Source organism: Papilio machaon, chromosome 4 (genome assembly GCF_912999745.1).
Source record: "Papilio machaon chromosome 4, ilPapMach1.1, whole genome shotgun sequence".
Taxonomy (NCBI): Eukaryota; Metazoa; Arthropoda; class Insecta; order Lepidoptera; family Papilionidae; genus Papilio; species Papilio machaon.
In genome coordinates, this window is record NC_059989.1 from 7,080,432 (window position 1) to 7,099,972 (window position 19,541).

The 19,541-nt window shown below is 30.9% G+C and overlaps 1 protein-coding gene across 1 annotated transcript; it reads left to right on the forward strand.

Moving 5' to 3' along the window:
* The first annotated feature begins 209 nt into the window (after positions 1-209).
* On the forward strand, positions 210-10,405 carry LOC106720279. The gene is made up of 4 exons (XM_014514874.2): positions 210-380; positions 650-728; positions 3,168-3,350; positions 9,753-10,405. The coding sequence occupies exons 2-4, from the start codon at positions 654-656 to the stop codon at positions 10,170-10,172; spliced, it is 678 nt and encodes a 225-aa protein (XP_014370360.1). The 5' UTR covers positions 210-380; positions 650-653; the 3' UTR covers positions 10,173-10,405.
* Positions 10,406-19,541: the final 9,136 nt, after the last annotated feature.

A 19,541-nucleotide genomic window follows, 5' to 3' on the forward strand; every position in this document is an offset into this window, starting at 1 on the left:
CTATCGTAAATTAAGGAATTTGGGCGGAAAAAATGTTTACAGACACAGTGGTATGGTTAACATTATTCATCCAATAAAAATCCGTTCTGGTAAGCGTCCGACGCCGATATTTATGTTCCAACTGATTAATCGCATCATTGTTACGGGGCCGGACAATATGGAGGCAAAGCGGAGAGCGTTGCTTCTTGCTTAGTCGGCTTTAACGTCTCTTTTACGGCCGAAGTAAATAAGGCGTCAGATCATTATGCAGTCGCGTTTATTCTGACTGCAGTGTATGTCCGCCGGTCTCGGGAGTCACGCGCACACGCATATTGACTTGTCTACGTGTTTGGCTCATGGGTTCGCGGTTTTACTATCTTAGTTTGACTATCGAGTGACAGGTGTGTTTGTTCTTTTTATTTGTATTTTTTTCTGTCTGTGATTTTTTGAGTACGAGATCTACACTTTATAATTTTTTCTCTGTCGAACAAAGTTTTGGTTTTAAAATTTTACTTAATTTTTTGACTGGCTGGACAGAATAATAAAATAAACAAAATTGTTTGTCATAATTAATAAACTTATTATTGTTTTCGACCAGTTTGCTTATACTTTGCCCAGTTTTTGGAGACATTTTACTGCTTTTAAATTTAGTAATTAAACTTTTTTTCAGAATAATGAATTTAAAATTGAATAACGAAGTCCGCGGTTCTATCAGTCTTTTGCCCGCTCCACCAGTATCATCTATAAAGGTGAGAGTTTAAATTTTTATCAAAAAGAAATGTAAAATCGAATATCTGAGTTAATCTGGATTCTATAATTAACAACTCATTCAACAAACTTCTTAATAACACACGATTTGTTATTTTCTTTTACGAATGAAAAGATTTAATGGGTGTCGAAAATTTTAAGCTAGAAACCATGCACACGCGTGACTTCATTGAAAACATTTGGTTAGTGCTAAATTCAGTTTTCTTTTAAATTAACCTTTTTTTATTTAAAGTCTTTCTATGTCAAGAAGATGCGAATACCGTTCCAAGTATTAAATCAAATATAAGTTCAACGTACGATATTACTGCTTTTTTAAAATTGAAATTACTAGGACTAGAACTTAAATTTGTTAGGACTTGAATGTGGCTGGGCAGATTTTTACAATTTTTTAGGAAGTCCTGGTGCTTAAAAATGTGAGTTTTATTATATAAATATATCTTAACTATAAATCTTAATAACGTCTGCAGTGTGTTACAACATTTTTTTTAATCCATTGATAAATGTTTAAAAAACTCGATATAGTGAACTGTCTCCTTATAACGTATAAAATGCATAAGTAATATATTATCGACGCACGCAATCTAATGGCAAAACTTAATAAACTAATTCAGACATGTGTTAAAACTTCACACCTACTCATTTCAATTTCCATTCGTACAGTATACTTTTCGTTAAATATTCTCTTTTCTCAGTAAAGGCACGTCTCGCGGATCGAGCGAGCATACGTCGATTTTCATCGGTCATTTTGTATTAATGAAATTTTATTTTTAATTTTTTAAGGAGTCTCTTAGTTTTTCCTTGTGCTGTGAGCAGTGATGTTTACATATGTACGTATATTTAGACCTGAAAACGAAGATTTTTTTGTTAAACATTATGTGAGTAAAATATATAATATTCACAATTCGTTTGTTAGTAAAATTATTCTGTATTTAAAATATTGAATTACCAATATCTGTCTTAATTCTAAAAAGAAGTACATGTTCCAGAGATTTTTTTGCCTAGTACTAAAAATAGGTATTATGTAGTGAGAAATGCCGTAGCTATCTTAAGAACGAATTAACGTATAAGAAAATATTTAAAAACATTTATATTTAAGTAAAACTATTATCGCTATTAACTAAAATAAAATCCTAGAACACAATCAATATATAAAAAAGTTTTTTTTATATCACTTAGATGCTAACTGTTAAGAGAATTAGGATAAATTACGTTTTTACGAATTTACGTTTGATATTATTTTTTATTAAACGTATAAAATTGAAAATATGTATATAATGTAACATAACTTTGTCTAGATTAAAACATGACGATCCCGTTGAGTAAGAAGTTGTTAAAAGCTTCAAACTTGGTAAAGCTTTAAAAACAGGCGATTAATTTCTGTTATCTTTTATTTATTCAGCTAGCTAAAAGAAACTACAATTGCAAACATGCTAATGTGTAACTAAAAGCTCACAGGTTTTTAATTTGCAAAACTGAAGATTGTTACGTAAGTTTAAATGTGCTAAAATCGGGCATAAAAATACGTATCAAAAATCTTTGAAGTTACTGCAGTAGTTTAATTAGTATTATCTGTAAAAATGAGTTAACCTATAATATAGTATAGGTTTCGTTGCACGGCGATTTTAAATCTCATGAGGCAAATTGTTATATATGGTCTGTGTAAATTGTCGTAGAATAAACAATTGGATTAGATACTAAGTAAACATCAATTACCACTTTAGTGTATTGTACGTACATATGTACATGTATAATAAAAATCAGCTTATACACTTATTCAAAAATAAATAAATAAATAGTAAATAAGCCTAGAGAATTGCACACGAGCGGATGACGGGATGCTGAGTTGGACACGATCATCAATCTAACGCACACTAATTAGTGCTTATTTATTGCTTCGTGCGTCACTTACGCACAAAGACGCCTACGCATTCGAATTTATTAACAACCGTCTGTGACCGACTTTATCTATCTAAAGTTGGATCCAGCTGACAGGCTTTTGAATTGAAAGAAATAGATTCTTCTCTACCATTTTTTCAATTGTTTTAAAATATAAATACCAACGCACACATTCTTAATTAATAACGAGGAACGTAAATAGCAATTATTGTTTCAAAAATAATACGATGCACCACATAAAATAACTGTAATTAAAGACTTTGGGATTGTTGATTTTCATTTACACTCATGGTATCAAAGATCGAATCGAAATCATGACGCTGTGAACTTTAGGACTTCAAAACTTTTTTCTCGTTCAGTCTTACATTTCTGCTCAACTAGTGCAGCCTCTACTTTATTTCCGTACAACCTCTCTGGAATAGCTTTGTGAATGAATGAGAGTCTATAGAGACGTAGCGGCCTAAGAAACTTGTCGTAGCGTTTTATTAAAAAATTGTACTATAATTAATTGAATCTTGTTTCAGGAGGAACGACGTCGCACTGGTCGCTACATAGCCATCTTAGTCGGTATATCCTTGTTGATACTGGCCATTTACCATGCGTGGGTGCGTCGTATCCCAGTCGTGGCCAGTCTCGTCGTACCCGCACTCATTATGTTTGTCTACGTAGCCTGGGTGCTTTATACTGCCTCGAGAGATAAACATAAGGTATAAGATTTTATTACTTATTTCATAATTAAATAAAGGTGGCTTCAATGAAAGATTGGGCTAAATAAACCGGTCTTCGTAGGCTGGTGTGCATCGGTACTAATAGCGAAGGATGAATCTTTTAAAATTAATTTTCAAAAAATAAATGTCCTAAAACCATCTACAGAAATTATGCTTGACAATTGCTTTACAGAAAAAAAAAATTGTACATAATACTTGTCTGATTATGTTATACTTAAACTACTAGATAATTTTAGAATCAAAGAATACATGATTCATTTAAACTAAGTTTAAAATTGATGAACTGGTTTTCTTCACTGACTAAATCTTGACATAATATGCTACCGGAGTGTTTACCACATGTGTGAGAACGATGGTCTTGACTTTGCATTTGTGTATTCTAACATCATAACCAGGAGTAGTTCATAAACAGTCCGTCGACGCGGACAGAGCGTCAATCGAACACCAAGGTTTAACGCAGATGTTTACGCGAATTTACATGAACCGGTCGTCGCTGAGTCAGTATGTTTATATGAATTACTAACCATACCTGTTAACAGTTTTGATAGTGAGTATACTGTAGAACATCCCATCTTTTACGAGCGACCGTTTTGTATGATGTGAGTTGCGTTTTAACAAAAGATTTTCAGTTAATATTTCAGGCATATTTATATTTAGATCACTCTGCAAGGTTACTCTATTTCTATTATTATTAATTAGGGCTAATATCACTACAATGAACAAGTTATTCCTGAATAACCTACATGGAACTAATTTGTCAAAAGAAGTTGTATTTGACGTTTCACGGTCTCCAATTAAAATAAAAGCTGTGAAACACAATTTTAGTAAAAAACCAACAGGAAATATATGTCACTTAATTTATTTATTAGGTAGTTATCTAGTACTTTACTTGGAGATTGGAAACATGAATGATTTTTAAAGGTATTCACAACTATTTTACATGAAGCTTTGATACGTGAAAGAGTATAAACATTATATGTTATATCGCTTAATAAAAATAACATTTTATTTCTATTCTGTAATCTCTATACTAAGTTATTGAGTCAAGTAATTTAAAAAGTAGGTTAATTTTATTATAAAATATTAAAAAGTTATAGCGTCACTAAAGTATGTGTTTATGGCTTGAAATTTAAAATTTTACTAGACCACATATGAAGTCATAAAACTTGTTCGTTGAAGATATTTTTCATGTAGAGTAAAAGAGAATTAAATTCAGCTGTTCCGGACTTAATTAAAGTTGGATGCGGTTCCGCAAGTTGCGATTACTAGAAACAATGTATTGCTACGAATGTTTCGATTTTCAAAACACATTTCAGTTAAAAACCTCTTTGATATGTAAGTTTTGTTGAGACTTTCGTGGTTGTTTTGACATTCCACAGTAGTACAAGAATTTTTTCGTAATTTAAATATGTGTGAAAAAAAAGCATGTAAAAATGAGTGCAGATATTTTCGTTGTCAAAATATTATTCAGTATCTATTTTTCTATATCTACTTATGCAATAAAATAACTTATTAAATTCTATATAAGGTATTTTTTTCGATGTTCCTTTTAATACATCTTGTTAGATATATATGTAGCGAGAATATAAATTATCTCTGAAAAACCCCTTTCGCATTGTTATAAAATAACATAGCTTAATGTGATCGTATTATTGTTTTATTGTGTTATTTGTGATATTTATTATATGAGTTGGGCCAACATAATGATTGTTTTTGGTATCCTTTGAGGCTTTTTCTTGATCGTAAGTCTCGCTTAATATTTTGGCCGCTAACCAAACGATCGCGGGATAATCAATTTCACACTTATTTGTTACTGAGTGTAAATTTTGTTTGTCTCCCTAGTCTTAGTATAATAATAAGGGAAAATTTTCCTCTTTACAAATGCACTATGCTTTATTAAAAATGCAATATGATACATGTCTTTTGCTTTTACTTAATGAGTATGCTTCGATTTAAAATACAATGGCTTTTTCGCAAAAATCAAAAACAAACCTGTAATTTAATACGACTAAATATTGCAAATTGTAGGACAAGTTCGAAGGACTTGCACATTGATATTAGTTTTAAACTTAGGATCACTTTATTGAACGGAGCTTATTATGATTTGATTTGTATTTGATTAATATATATGTTAATATTATAAATGAAATATTAGGTTGAAAGGGAACGTAGCTGGGAAATAGATGCAGTATTTTTGTAAAAACGTACCGTGTGCTGACGAAACAACCGCGTGGAAATGTTTGCATTGCTGAATGATTTTTCCTAACACAAATAAACGTACCTAATAGTTGAAGCGCGAAACGATACTTGTTTCCGGAACCATATAGTCCAAGAGCCAGTGAAAGGCTTTGTTATAAAAAATGCATTTAATTAAAAATCAAATTCGAATGTTGACCTACCGAATTTTAATGGAAAAGCAAGTGTTATATTTGGAAAAAGTCGAACTGGAGTTGAAATCGTTATTTTAACTGGTACGTAAAGGTGTCTTAAAATACTACAAATGTTGAATCATAAAGTAATTTTGTACAAGATGTTATCAGGAACTTGAAATTGCTAACCAAAGGCATTTACTAGTGTACTGCAAACATAACCCAACTTCTAAATTTTTAACAATTTGTTCTTATTTCTTGCATTTTGCTTTGAAAACACAGCATCAATATTGCGTGTCTTCATATTTGGTTGACGGTCTCTTGCACTAACAGAGTAATCAAACGTCCAATCGAATCGTAAAGTTCTCGCACAGAAATTCCAAAGTTGCCGCACTGAGAGTAGTTAGCGATGTTCCTTATGTAAACACTGCCGGAGAACTACGACCGTATTTTCACTAAACTGACCAAAAACATGTAAATACTTAACATCTGAATAAATATATAAATAAGTGAATAAATAGTAAATAGTCAGGTCAGGGTAGACGATGAAAGTAAATGGTTTACTATACACTAGACCAGGGATGGCAAATCTTCACATATCAAATAGTTTTGATGTTGTAATTATTGGGAATGTTTAGTAGCGGAGGAATCAGTTGCATTTGCTTGTTGAAGTGCCCAAATTATTGTGACGCGTGCTATTAAAGGCACAGGTGCCATAAGTTTGCAATCCCTGCACTATGCAATTACTATAGTCGCTTTATAGTGTGTGAGCAAAGTCTTGGTGTCTATGTCTTCTAAACTATGTCATATGGTGAAAATGAAAATGCCTACTTCGTAATTTTAATTTTCTAATGGATTGATTTAAAGGAAGGTTCCTTAAATTACACTGTTATAATTTTAGTTTAACCACTAACACTAGTGGAAACTTAAATCAGTTCGAAAGTTGATGTAATGTTAATTTTCCTTAATACGCAATTGCATCTTTACAATTATCCAATTACGAAAATGGTACATGTGAATGTTTTTAACAGTTCTCCAATATTTTTTATACATTTAGTTACACAAAACCAACTTTGTGATTTTAACAGTAAATATTCGCTTATATTTTTCGAGCGAAATTCACTTTATGAATTTTCATTTTGTTCTGGACAGCGTTTGATAGTGTATTTTATAAAGCAAGTGGTAATTATAAAAACCACTTTAAACACGTGTTGTTGAATTATAAAAGTAGTTAAATTTATAATAAAGAGTTGTTTTATTAAAAGTAATAAATAAGGTAGTTAATACAATATTTCGGTAGTATCTACAACAATAATAAAAATACGATAAGTTTTTTGGATAGGATCAAATCCTTCATTTCTAATTCTTGCTTGTTTCCATTTTTAAAATAGTTAATAAAAAATAAAAGCTGAGTTGGCATCATAGAGTAATATCAATTTCCAGATTTTTGGTTAGAAAGATAAATAAATAAATTTGTTTACTTGAAATTTTGAATAAATAAATATTGCTAAGAATCGAATATGAGATTAGACTTGTATCCAATAACTAGGATGTACGGAAATTATGCGCAGTTTATTAGACGAATTCATTATAAGTTCAATTTAGTATTCTATCAGTTATGATTGGAAACTGGCAACTCTGTGCAACAATGCTATTCATTCATTTGTTTTAACGATGTTATGCTGTACGTTTTACTAACGAGATATAGTAAACTAGCTTATCCCCGCAACTTTACGTAAGATTACTTTTAGACACGGATATAAAACGTTCACAAACAAATTTATTAATAGATATACGAAATTTCCGAAATCTTGAAGAAATCAAAGACTTACTGAATTTCAAAGTATATTTTTTTTATGATGAATTCGCTTTGATATTATGAATGAATCTGTACGTAAGACAAAGCTCGTAAAGATTTCTTTGAAACTGTTGTCAATTTAATTCATCGTTTGTACAGTCATGTTTACAATAATAACAGGGTTACGAAATACATAAACGTGTTAATGTTCTGCCATGAAATTATGAAATGTACTTATAAATGCGCCCTTGTTCTGGATAAACGAAATGTTGTTCGAAAACAGACAGCATTGTCGGTTCATAGATTGAGTAAGCCACTGAATTTCATACAAAAGAATTTGGTGTCTTACAAAAACTTTTTGCTAGCGTTCGTTTAATAAATTTGAGATAAATACGTGATACTGTTTTTATTATTATTTACAGAAAATTAATTCACATGAATAACTCCATTTGTAAGAATCTTTTAATAGTTTCGCCTGCTTTGTGCTATTCATTTAACTGAAGATTGTCATTGCTGATACACACATATCGTCAAACCTCGCATCCTCGTTGATAAAACTATGTTTATGTTGACATGTTGCTGTGGAAAGCTCTTTTCCCTGAAGGGAACGCTTGATGCATACTCCTCGCCCCGGAGGGGACTTGGTAGTGATGTGGGATTCTCTCCGCGATGGGAAGTACACCCAATAATATAATCATAGAACAAAAATGTCATTATCTTCAATTAATGAAATGTACACATATTAAGGGCCCGATGAGATGAGAAAAAAGTTTATTTCTATATTTTCTCGTAAAACCTTTCTCTTTTTAATTTTTAATAAGCACAGTACATAGTGTTTTATAACAACGTCAAGGTGATGATAATAAATGCAAAGGAATGTCGATTTTTTTTAATTTCCGAGTTACTTCGATATGAATTATCCGGATCGATGAAAATTTTAACGAGTGCTGCGTTCGATATGTATTTTATTGCGTTCAAATCTGCCGCAACGTTTATTTTAGTGTAACGCATATCTTTAAATCATTTTCTTATACAAGTTCATAAACCATTTGTTACATTTTGGAAATCAAAATTTATTTCCGAAAATATTTTGGTTTTACTGAAATACTTAAATAAATAGTTACAGGTATAAAAATACAATATTTATTAAGCTTTATTATCTGTACTTGTGGAATTCGCTGGATGTGGAAAACGAAGGACTCCATGCTTTGAAAGGCATTGTTGAAGACCTATATCGAGCAATGGACTGTCATTGGCTTATGATAATATACATAGATGATGATCTGAACAAAATATCCTCTCTTTATGGTTGCAATTGTCAGTCATTAAGACTGAATTGATTTAAGAAGTTATTTTTTTTACCATTCATCAATTCTATAGAAAGTTACATTACTAATGGTGAAATTCTGACCAAAATCATTGTCATTTTCTTTGGCATAACAGAAATAACAATATGTTTTAACCGGTGATTTTAGTATCAGAAATTTACGGTAAAAGACTACTTGTTTACACGATATAAAATTTACTAATCATCTTCAGAAATGATATCAATAAAATTTCAAGAGACGGTAGGTTCGTAATTTTACACAAGAAACAATTTGTAATAAAATAATTTCATGAACAATGTTCCGAGTTTGAAGACGTAGTCTGAAGCGTTTTACGACGCCTTTACGATTTTATACTTAAAATGCCAATTGTGTACCGCGTTCAGTTTATATCGATATCTGACTGTCTGTTTCCCGCCATTATGTCTCTACCAGCCGTTAAAAACTAATTAATTTTGAGGAAATTACTCGACACGATTTGTATGTTTTTTATTCTTTTCGCTATATTTCTGTATAGGTTAATATTAAGGTTACCTCTTTTTCAGATACAATTTTTTTTTAACTTTTTTTCATCTGTTCAGTGATCGAATTAAAAAATATCGGTCTGAATGAAAAATGAAGTCATTTAAATACACTTTCTATAAAAATTTTCTTTGCACATTTTTCCCAATTTAATCTAGCAAACATTATATTTTTACATTTACCATATAAATATGGTCAGTTTGACCAGTAGCAATTACATATACGAGTAGATCCTCGTAATACATGTGTTCAGATAAAGTGCCAACCTTTGTTAGTGATAGTATTTTCTATTTTAGTCTCTCTTAAAAACAAGTCAAATATAATTCTATTTACAAATTAGTAACATTTTTAAATATTTTTATTTCAGTTCTTTCAATTCCAAGACCCAGAAGCAGCCTTAACATCTGGTAATGAAGCAAACGACGACGGACGCGTTTCTCAACTATCAAATAATAATTTAGAAGAATTGGTGATATCCAGTAAGGAAAGTTCTAAAGTAAACTCGCCTCGAGGTTCAATACGTAAAGAGTGGTCAAGAACATCATCAACTCACATAAAAGAAGAAAGAAAGTCCAAACCTATGGAGAAGAGTGTTAACTTTATAAAGCCTATAATACTAGTCAATGACAAACCACCAGAAGATCTAGACCAAAAGTGGTCTCATATAGTACAGAATTTAACAAATAACGACAAACTGAAAGGCTTTTCAACGCGAAGAAGGTATAAAAGAAAATTTTGTAGAAGAAAACGAAATGCAGCATTTAAAAGATCTTATAGTATCGGTTAAAATTTATTTAGTGTGAGGAAAATCGTTGAATTGTATACTGAATGACTGTTTGTAGATTTATTAGTGAAGGATGAAATTGCTTTTGCCTGTGATTCCCTTAATGTCTTTTTATGGTGTAAATAAATCTAAATAAAGGTTTCTTACGCGTCACAGAACTTGTTTATAGATAGATACGAATAGTAAGAATAGAACAGGCATATTTTTCTGAAAGCCTTATAAAAAAATCAAATCATATCATATATGTAAACACACAGTAGATTAGGTGAATTTTACAGCTTTTGAAATAGGCATATTTTGAAACACATCTGCATTAATTAAATTATATTACTTACGACATCTGTTAGTTGGCACTGGACATTAAAGTACATAATATCTTAAATTAGCCAACAGTATTGCTATTAAATTCCTTAAAATTTCGTGAGGCATTAACTAATTAATAATGGCTATGTTCACATATAAATAGTCTGGTGCTGCTTAGTTTCAGACACGTCGCGGGTTTTTCCCATACTCATTCAACATGAATGAGGACCCCCGTCGGGTTTTAAACTAGTCATTACCAACGTCTGATTAATTTGATTAATAAGTGAGTAATCTCTGACTAATTTTTTTTGAAATGAAATTTTGAAATTTTGTGAAAATCCTGTTGTACTTTCTTTTTTTTGTAACTCCATGATAGTGCACAATAAAGTATATTTGTATTTGTATTTGTAAATTTGTCTAATCGTTGGTTTCTGAGACCTAAATATCTGATATCATATTGATATCTCTGTTTTGTCCTAGAAAATGAGAGAGATGACGACATATTATACGGAGGTATTTTGGTCTCAGAAACCAATGATAAGTCAGAGTATTTGTTCAATATTTTATTACTTTTCTCACATGATCCATATGAGTTAGGTATAGAAATAAACTCGAGGTTGTAATAATAAGGCAAAGGGCAACGTCGAGAACATTCTAATTTATCAACTCGCTACAAAATACTAAAGAAAGAATACACTTCGTATATTAAAGTTTTACTCTTTTTTTTCTGCCTAAAGGTACCTATTTTTGTTACTCGATAACTCACAAAATTAATAATGTTACAAAAAATAACGTTTTAGTTAATATTTTCAGATCCAAGTTAGAGATGGATTTTTTGAAATAAATCGTAGTAGAATATCCTTTGTTTTTTTTAATCGTTCTAAATTTAATCGCCGTTACAATGAACCGATGTAAAATTACTAACTTTTAAATTCGTTAATTACACATTTGGCAAAGGAGTGTAAAAACAAAAAGTGTAAATATTTATAGACGGCTTGTGTATTTAAGGCAGCTATATAAATGTTTACAGTGGAATCAATTAACAAAGATAATTTCAGTTTACGAGACCTACAAAAATAAGTGTTTTTTTTAAATTCCGATGATCTTTTGTTGTAAATCTGGGGGCGCGGCAGTGCCCCTGACAAGTAGAGCACAGCTGATACAATTTACTATTAGCCATAAGATTTTCATTCATAGTAATTATGATGCATACACAATTTGGCAATAACTTGTAACAAAATTTTTAACTTTAACTTCTAACTTTGAAAATTTTAATTGTTTACGAAATCTTTAAAAATGTTATCGAGTATGCGAGTATAAATAAATTTTATTTTTGATGCTATTATTTAACCCATCATGATTACTATGGCATTTACATCCAAAAAGCCAAGAAATTTATTACCATGTCTTTTTTTGACACGCATATTTCTTATCTATCTTATAAACTGTACTACAATCTCTTCTCTTACTTTCGTGCCTCCTTGTCCTTATCCCAATAATGTACAGTCAGCGCATCAGGATTTTCGTCCTCCAGATCGATTTATCTTCCGTAATTTCACTCGTCACTATCTCCTTTGTCATACGAGTAACACCTTTCTGGTAATTTGGATGGATCTCTTCCTAGGCCTACCCCAACCAGGTGTACCCATATTCATATTTAATCAGTTTAACTTGTCAACATCAACAAATTTTAAATAATAAATATTTTTTTGCTAATCATGGATTTCTGAGACCGAAATACCCGTTTAAAACATATTGTTATCTCTGTTTTGTCAAAGTTTGTTTTTTATACAGAGATTTTAATCTCAGAAACCAACGGTAAGTGAATAAAACAAAGCACACGTTTAAAACGAGCGCTTTAAATTCTCTTCTAACTGGATAGAAACACTTAAGTATTAATTTACTTCACGACTTAGCTTGAACAATTTATGAGAGCAACTTAAATTACTTAACTCTTTACTTATATCGTTAATGTGAAAATAAGACGGTTGCAGATTTTAAATCTATTTTTAAGCAAAAGAAACGATTTTTAACCGTAAAACGAATTGCAGGAAAGGTGCTATTAAGTGTTTAAAGAATTTATTATTGTCTTATCGTTGGTTTCTGAGACCGAAATGTCTATATAAAAGATATTGTCATCCCTGTCAATACCATTGTTAATCACTTAAAAATAAATTAAACCAATTCAAAGATTGATAACATTGAATTACGTGAATGTATTTATGATTAAATTTATATTAAATTAAACATAAATCATATAATTTATTATATTATATTAATGTAAAATACATTTAATAGTTTAACCTTTGCTTGCATGAGTAGCCATCGTTAAGTCTTTATCTGACCATAAAAAACCTCACTAACGATATTGCCCTAAGTAAATTGGACATCATCCTAGGACTTAGCGGTAACGTAAATTAACTAATATTTATCTAGTCTGATGAAATTGCGCGCCTAGTACTAAAAGTAATTTGCGCTAATCTCTCTATTAATGTGAATAAAAGCTTTATAAACGATTTAAATAAATACTTAGTTAACTATAGGTTCCCACTGTCGAAACACAAAGTTGAAACTGACACAATAGTATGTTTACCTAGCTTTTTGACAGTGGAAACTTACGTGAAGATTTTCGAACTAGAGTATATTATTACCCACACATTGTCTCCTCACATTACAGCTGCGTTTTCCTACACTGGGCAAAATAGTTACGATAAAATATCGTAACGTACAAAGGAACATAGCATAGCTTTGTTGTTGTTTGTAAAAATAAGAATGTAAAAAAGTTCGGCTGTTTAGATATAAATTAAAAAACATTCTTTTGTTTTTGGTATCTTGTATCAAATGTAGGCCTAAAGCTGTTTTATTAAATTGTTTATTTTTCGAGGTCATCGTATAAGAGACAAAAGTCGCAACCTCAAAAAAGTTTAGTAGTTGACGACGCCCCGGGGAACATTATCTTTTCGTACATTTTGAGAAATAGCTTGTAAATAGGCCACTGAGGGTAATGCGCCCCCAATTACTTCATTAAACTGAAACTTCAGGTTAAGGAACAAATTGTTGTTAAATTTTAATTAATTTGTTATTTATAGTTGTAATTTGTTAATTGTGTAATCAGATTTCATATCTAAGTAAATAGATACAAGATACCAATTGTTATTACAAGTCACAAGACAAATTAAAATTACTTATAAAATTTATAAGATAAATAGCTGTCGCCCGCGACTCCTTTCGCGTGGTATTAAAGAACGTAATTAGTAGCCTATGTGTTCTTCCAGACTATGTTTTAAAGCTGTGCCAAATTTCATCAAGATCCGTTGAGCCGTTTTTATACAAATTTAATGTAAAGAAAGTTCTAATGTGTATTGCAATAAAGAAATTATAAAAATTGAATTTTTTTTGTTATCTTACAAAAGAATTGAATGGTATATTTAGCCGTTATTCAGATATTAATTTTTGGTTTATTTCTTGTTTTCGAAGAGACCTTTTATTGTTATTATTAACTTGTTTCGTAACTTGATTTGATCTTTTGTTTTAAGAACAAAGTTGTTTCCGCTCTTATGTTGTTCGTTTCTAAAGAAAATTTTGTTGTAAAGTCAGAAACAAATCTTAAAGAGGTCGAGACCATATTGTTACGAAAAACAAAAATAATGTTATAAATAAATAGAGTCAACGACTTATTTAAAACAAAATTTATTATAATTTCATGGTTACATAAAAAAATTAACTAGCGGAAACAACCATGTTTAATTGTACTGCATTTACGAATACACAAATCTAAAGAGTTGTGATATTGCAGGGTGACAATATTGGAAATTGAAACTGTCATGTCGTTTACCGTAAGTAGTTGGCAAGCTCGATATTACTGCCAAGGTGCATCAATTATTGTTTCCCATCAAAACTTCCTTAAGTATATAAACTACAAGCTATCCGATACTATATCTCTAAAAGCTCGCTCTGTTGGACATAACACAATTATAGTACCTGTCTCACAGTCCGCCGAGCTTCGGCTACCGATAAAGTTAGTATGGAATTATGTACATGACATATAGCTGTGTAGATACGTACTACTTCCGTTTTATTAAACAATTTTGCATTGCACATGACAAAATCAAATTTGATACATAGACAATTCAGGATATAGGTAAGTGATATGACGAAATCCAAACATAGCCACAAAACTATATAGAATGCTTTATGCTTCACTACATTTATTTATCGTTAGCTTTTGACACCAAAATACCTTTATAAAACATATTGTTATCAAGGTTTTGTCAAAGACAATGACAGGGAACATATTGTCATGTTTTGTACAGTGATTTTGGTTTTGGAAACCAGCGATTAGTGATAATTGTAGGTACTTAATCCTCAGGTAAACGATCAAATATTTTGTCACATTTGTTTGATGAAATATTCATCAAGCATTCATTCTTGCGGTCACAGATTGTGGCGAACTTACATGATTCAGTTGACAAATTATGCTACATCCAGCCCTGATAACCGCGATCGCGGAATGCGGTTTGGTTTGGCGGAATGTTTGTAATTTACTGCCCTGGAATGTGTTATGAATTCTTTATTAAAATATTATTGTTATATTTTTATAACGCATTTTAATATTAATATCACTCTGTATTTTTTCTCATTACTATTAACGGGAGAATGGAAAGGCTTAATATCAGGTAAATAAGACTGGTGAATTGAAATGGATTTATTTAACCACGCCAATTTAAACTAAAATTTAAATTAAAGTAATAATTAAGTGATTTGAAAATTTGAAAGTCTCCGAACTATTATCGAGTTACGTAAAATTATAGTTTAAAAACTTTTGGACAGAAGAATGTAGCAAACATTTGTTGTTTGTTGTATGAGTTGTTTTCGTCGCATTGAAAACGAGTGCAGTTCGAAAACAAAAGCAAAACTTGATTATAGCCGATGTAGCCTTTTATCACATATTTTCTCAAACTTAAATAAAATAAAATAATAACTGTATTGTGAACAAAATGAAGTAACATTATTTGGAAATTATCTTCTGGAGTAATAATTGACAGATAATAGATATCCATTTATTTAACTTTTAGTTTCAAAGCACTCTTTTTTTACGGCTTATACGAAAGACCTTTTTTACATTGTATGTAAGAATAAATACGAGATTATTATCTCATTTTGTAATATAGCCTACTAAGATTAATAAAACCATTTTCGTGATTTTTACAAAAAAAAAAAAAAAACAAAAGAGAAAGAAGCAAATATTTCAAAGAAAAGTAATAATGATGGCTTGCCTTGTGTTTCCTTACAAATTGACAAAACAAAGAAAAGTATATCGTCTCCGATTCGATTCGAAATCTATTTTATACTTGACAGTAGAATAATGATGAGACGAAATAAATTAGAATTAAAGAAAAATATATCCTTTGAAACGAGTTATTTTATAAACAGAGAAATATCTTTATTCATCAGACGAAATGTGGAAGTATGAATTTTCGTAAGGTCTTTTTCAGCTCGACGATACAAGATCGTCAATCTATGTGTCGAATATGTTTCGTATTCCATACTTACCAAAAGACGATTTTTCCACTAAGCGACTAACGGAAATGATACATACATGTCTCATAGAAATACGAACAGCTCTGAACAGAGTCACGCACGGTTACGCCAGTGGAAATGAGAGTTAAACAATAACGGATCTTACAAAATAATTAGCGTAAAACAAAGTAATCGGAAGCTAAAACTTGAATCTCACCAATATTATGATGCTTATTCATCTTAACGAAAGTTAAAGTGCTTTGAATCGCTTCGGAGTTAATTTTGCGTTTGGAATTAAACTTAAGAAAAGTTTTCGAAGCCGTTGAAATCAAAACCTTCGCTTCCGCTATTGAACTACTTAGGTAATGCTTTATGACAAATAAATAAAGTTATAACGGTGTTAATATATTCCTTTAAAAAGTAATTGATTTAATTGACATACAAAATGTCACCTCTTTCTAAGATCTTAGAACTCTATAAAACAAAATCCTGTTAAAATGTATGAAAAATGTAGACTTAAAGTATCTCAAGAGGTGTAAAGAATTAAAAAATAAAGACATCAAACATTTTCAATACTTACTTATGGACCGGATACCACTGCCAAAACATCTGTACAAAAACATGTTTTTAATACCTTTCATTCACATTTTTCACTATGTGTTTCAGGAGTGTAAAACCCTCTTTAAGATTGAACTGAACTAGTAATCCGGTTAAGTTGAACGTTGCAAGACGTCGCAGGTATGTAAGTCGGATCAGATTTTAAGTTTTATTCTTAAAGGGAATTATCTTCTCAATCCAAGAATTACTTAATGCTATTAAAAGTTAAACTTAATAATGAAATTTCTTTAAATAAAATAATTAACTTTCTTACTAATATTATAAATGCGAATGTTTAGATGGATGGATGTTTGTTTGAATGTATCCGGAACGGCTCAACGGATCTTGATGAAAGTTGGCACAGATGTAGATCATCAGAGGTGGGCACAGTTAATCGAAAAGTTAACTTCGTTAATCGTTAATTCGTTAATTAAAAAATTAACTTAGTTAATCGTTAAAGCGTTAAATTCTCGAAAATTTTACGCAAGTTAAAGTTAATCGTTAACAGTTAACCATACCAAAATTATACATACTAATTTCACACTTATGTGGCGACACTTGTTTAAAATAGTAATTTGACTATACATGTATAGAATGTACACATTAGTATTAGAGACAAATATGAATGCATTATAGTATATTTCATTACGAGTGCGGAAAGCCTGTCATTGCAAAGATTTCCAACAAATGTCTACCCGAGCCGAGGCGCAGCCGAAGGTGAGGGTTGACAGTTGGAACAAGTTGTAATGACAGTTTCGCACGTGTAATAAACAACTATTTTTGATACAGTTGCGAAAAAATGAAGCAATTTAATAGAATAATAAAAACACAATAAACTCAACTATAACTCAAATGTTTGGAAAATGGCGCCAACCGTAAAAGTATACAAACAGAGATTTTTTTCGTTTTCTTCACCCATTCTGGGTAGGCTAAGGGAACTATGCCCAAACAACCAAGTCTTCAGTAGATTATTTTTATTGATATGAAATGAAAATGAAATTTAATAAGATGAAATAAAATGAAAACTAACCTAATTCATTGCATCAAATCATTAAATCTGATATTGTAACAAAATAGAATTAGATTCTTTTTAGAAATATTTGCATGAGTCATAAAAACTTCAATGATTTTTTTTTGTAAAAACTTCGTGGTTGGTTTTTTTTTAACAGACATTATTTTTACAGTTGGGAAAGAGAACACACGAGTTTGGAAAAGCTAAAGAAAAAGCACGAGTAAAAAAGTGTTTTAATACAGTTGCTCAAAAAGTGGCGTATTGCAGGGACGAAGAGCGTTCGGAATGTGGGCTATTACATACTCGTAATGAAACATACTATTTCGAACCTTCTTTTGATTTTGTCCTGTTGGTCACGTCTTTCCTAGACGATCTGATGCATGACACTTGCACGCGAACTTTACATATATCAATTATCAACTCGTTCGTTCACCATGCGAGTCGCCGACAGTCGCCCAACATAGCTGAACTTACGAGCGTGGCGTGGCACGTAATTTGAACAAAATGACAGCACGTCTCCAAGTTTCTAATTTAACGATTAACGGACTTTTATTAACGGAAGTTGAGTTTAACGGAAGTTAACAAAAGCGTTAACACTTTTTGAGGTTAACTTAAAAGTTAATCCGTTAAGCAAAATGTTAACTTCGTTAATTAACGATTAACGGATTAACGAGTTAATGCCCAGCTCTGTAGATCATCATCTGGAAAAACATATAGGCTACTTATTGAGTTTTTTTTTTAATTTCGCGCGGACTACTGTCCACAGTTCCGCACTCTCAAATTCATAAAATTAATGTACAGTAATACAGTACATTAATATCATGAATTTGAGAGTGCGGAAGTATACATTAATATTATGAATATTCTGTCATTGATTTAAAACCCGTGTGTTTGTGTTTGCAGTGCAACATTTATTTTAAACCCAAAAGCTTGAAAACAGATTTGTAACGAAATTTTTTGCTACGAATGCCATTTATTTATTATTAAATGACCCATTTAACAACAGACAAACCGCATGCTCATACTTTCACAAAAGTGCGTTTTCACTTGATACGATTCCACGGAAGGCAACGGACGTACGACCTGAACCTGACCTGTACCATGGTAACAACGTATGTTTCTGATTACTAGGTGCTTTTTAACTGCAAGTACTTACAATGGGTACACTGTCCGTGGTATTTGATTGCCATAGTTCGGACAATTCTGTACACCTGTAGTAGCGCTAAACAAATAAATACTTAGTGGCGTTTAATTTTCCAATGAACTATAACAACAAACAATAACAGCAACAAGGGCCCGTCTTGTGCGAGGAAATACCGCGACCTCTTAGAAAACGGACGTATAATAATTATTCATGAGTTCACTGAGATCCGGTCGTCCGTTCCGGTATACAATTTGATATTTAAATGTTTTTTTTTTTTGTTTTTTACTTTATTCGACATCCTGAAATGGAATTATAATTATCAGATGTAATGTTTAAATTATAATTTTGTAATTTGTATTCCTAATTAAAAAATCACTAAATTATAAAAAATACTCAAAAAAATGTTAATTCACTTTACATTCTCTTGAAGAAAAGTGTAATGAAATAACTTCAAAACAATTCATTTTGAAATACAGCATTGAAGAAATTTAAAGAAAATAAATATAAAAATAGATTTAAGTTGTTATATTTGCAATAACATAAATTCACGTTGAAGGTCATATGAAGGGTATTACTACGATAAAATTGATCGATGACTGTAATTTTGTCATTCTTATTTTGTAATTATGCCTTCTTATTTAAATTGGAAAGCGTCTACTTGAAGCAAAGCTTTGGAAATGTTTAAGGAGCTTTCAAATCAAGTCATTTACATACTTTTAAGCTTATCTCTTAGATAAAATGTAGATAGCAGAAAAGGTTACGAATCACTTAACTGTTTGAGTGCGCTTAAATCAGC

What these genes read in the sequence shown, in the direction of transcription:
- LOC106720279 (XM_014514874.2), top strand. Translation starts at nt 654, where the DNA reads ATGAATTTAAAATTGAATAACGAAGTCCGCGGTTCTATCAGTCTTTTG. An exon ending in CACCAGTATCATCTATAAAG is followed by an intron (nt 729 to 3,167) that starts GTGAGAGTTTAA and finishes ATCTTGTTTCAG; the next exon opens with GAGGAACGACGTCGCACTGG. An exon ending in CCTCGAGAGATAAACATAAG is followed by an intron (nt 3,351 to 9,752) that starts GTATAAGATTTT and finishes TTTTTATTTCAG; the next exon opens with TTCTTTCAATTCCAAGACCC.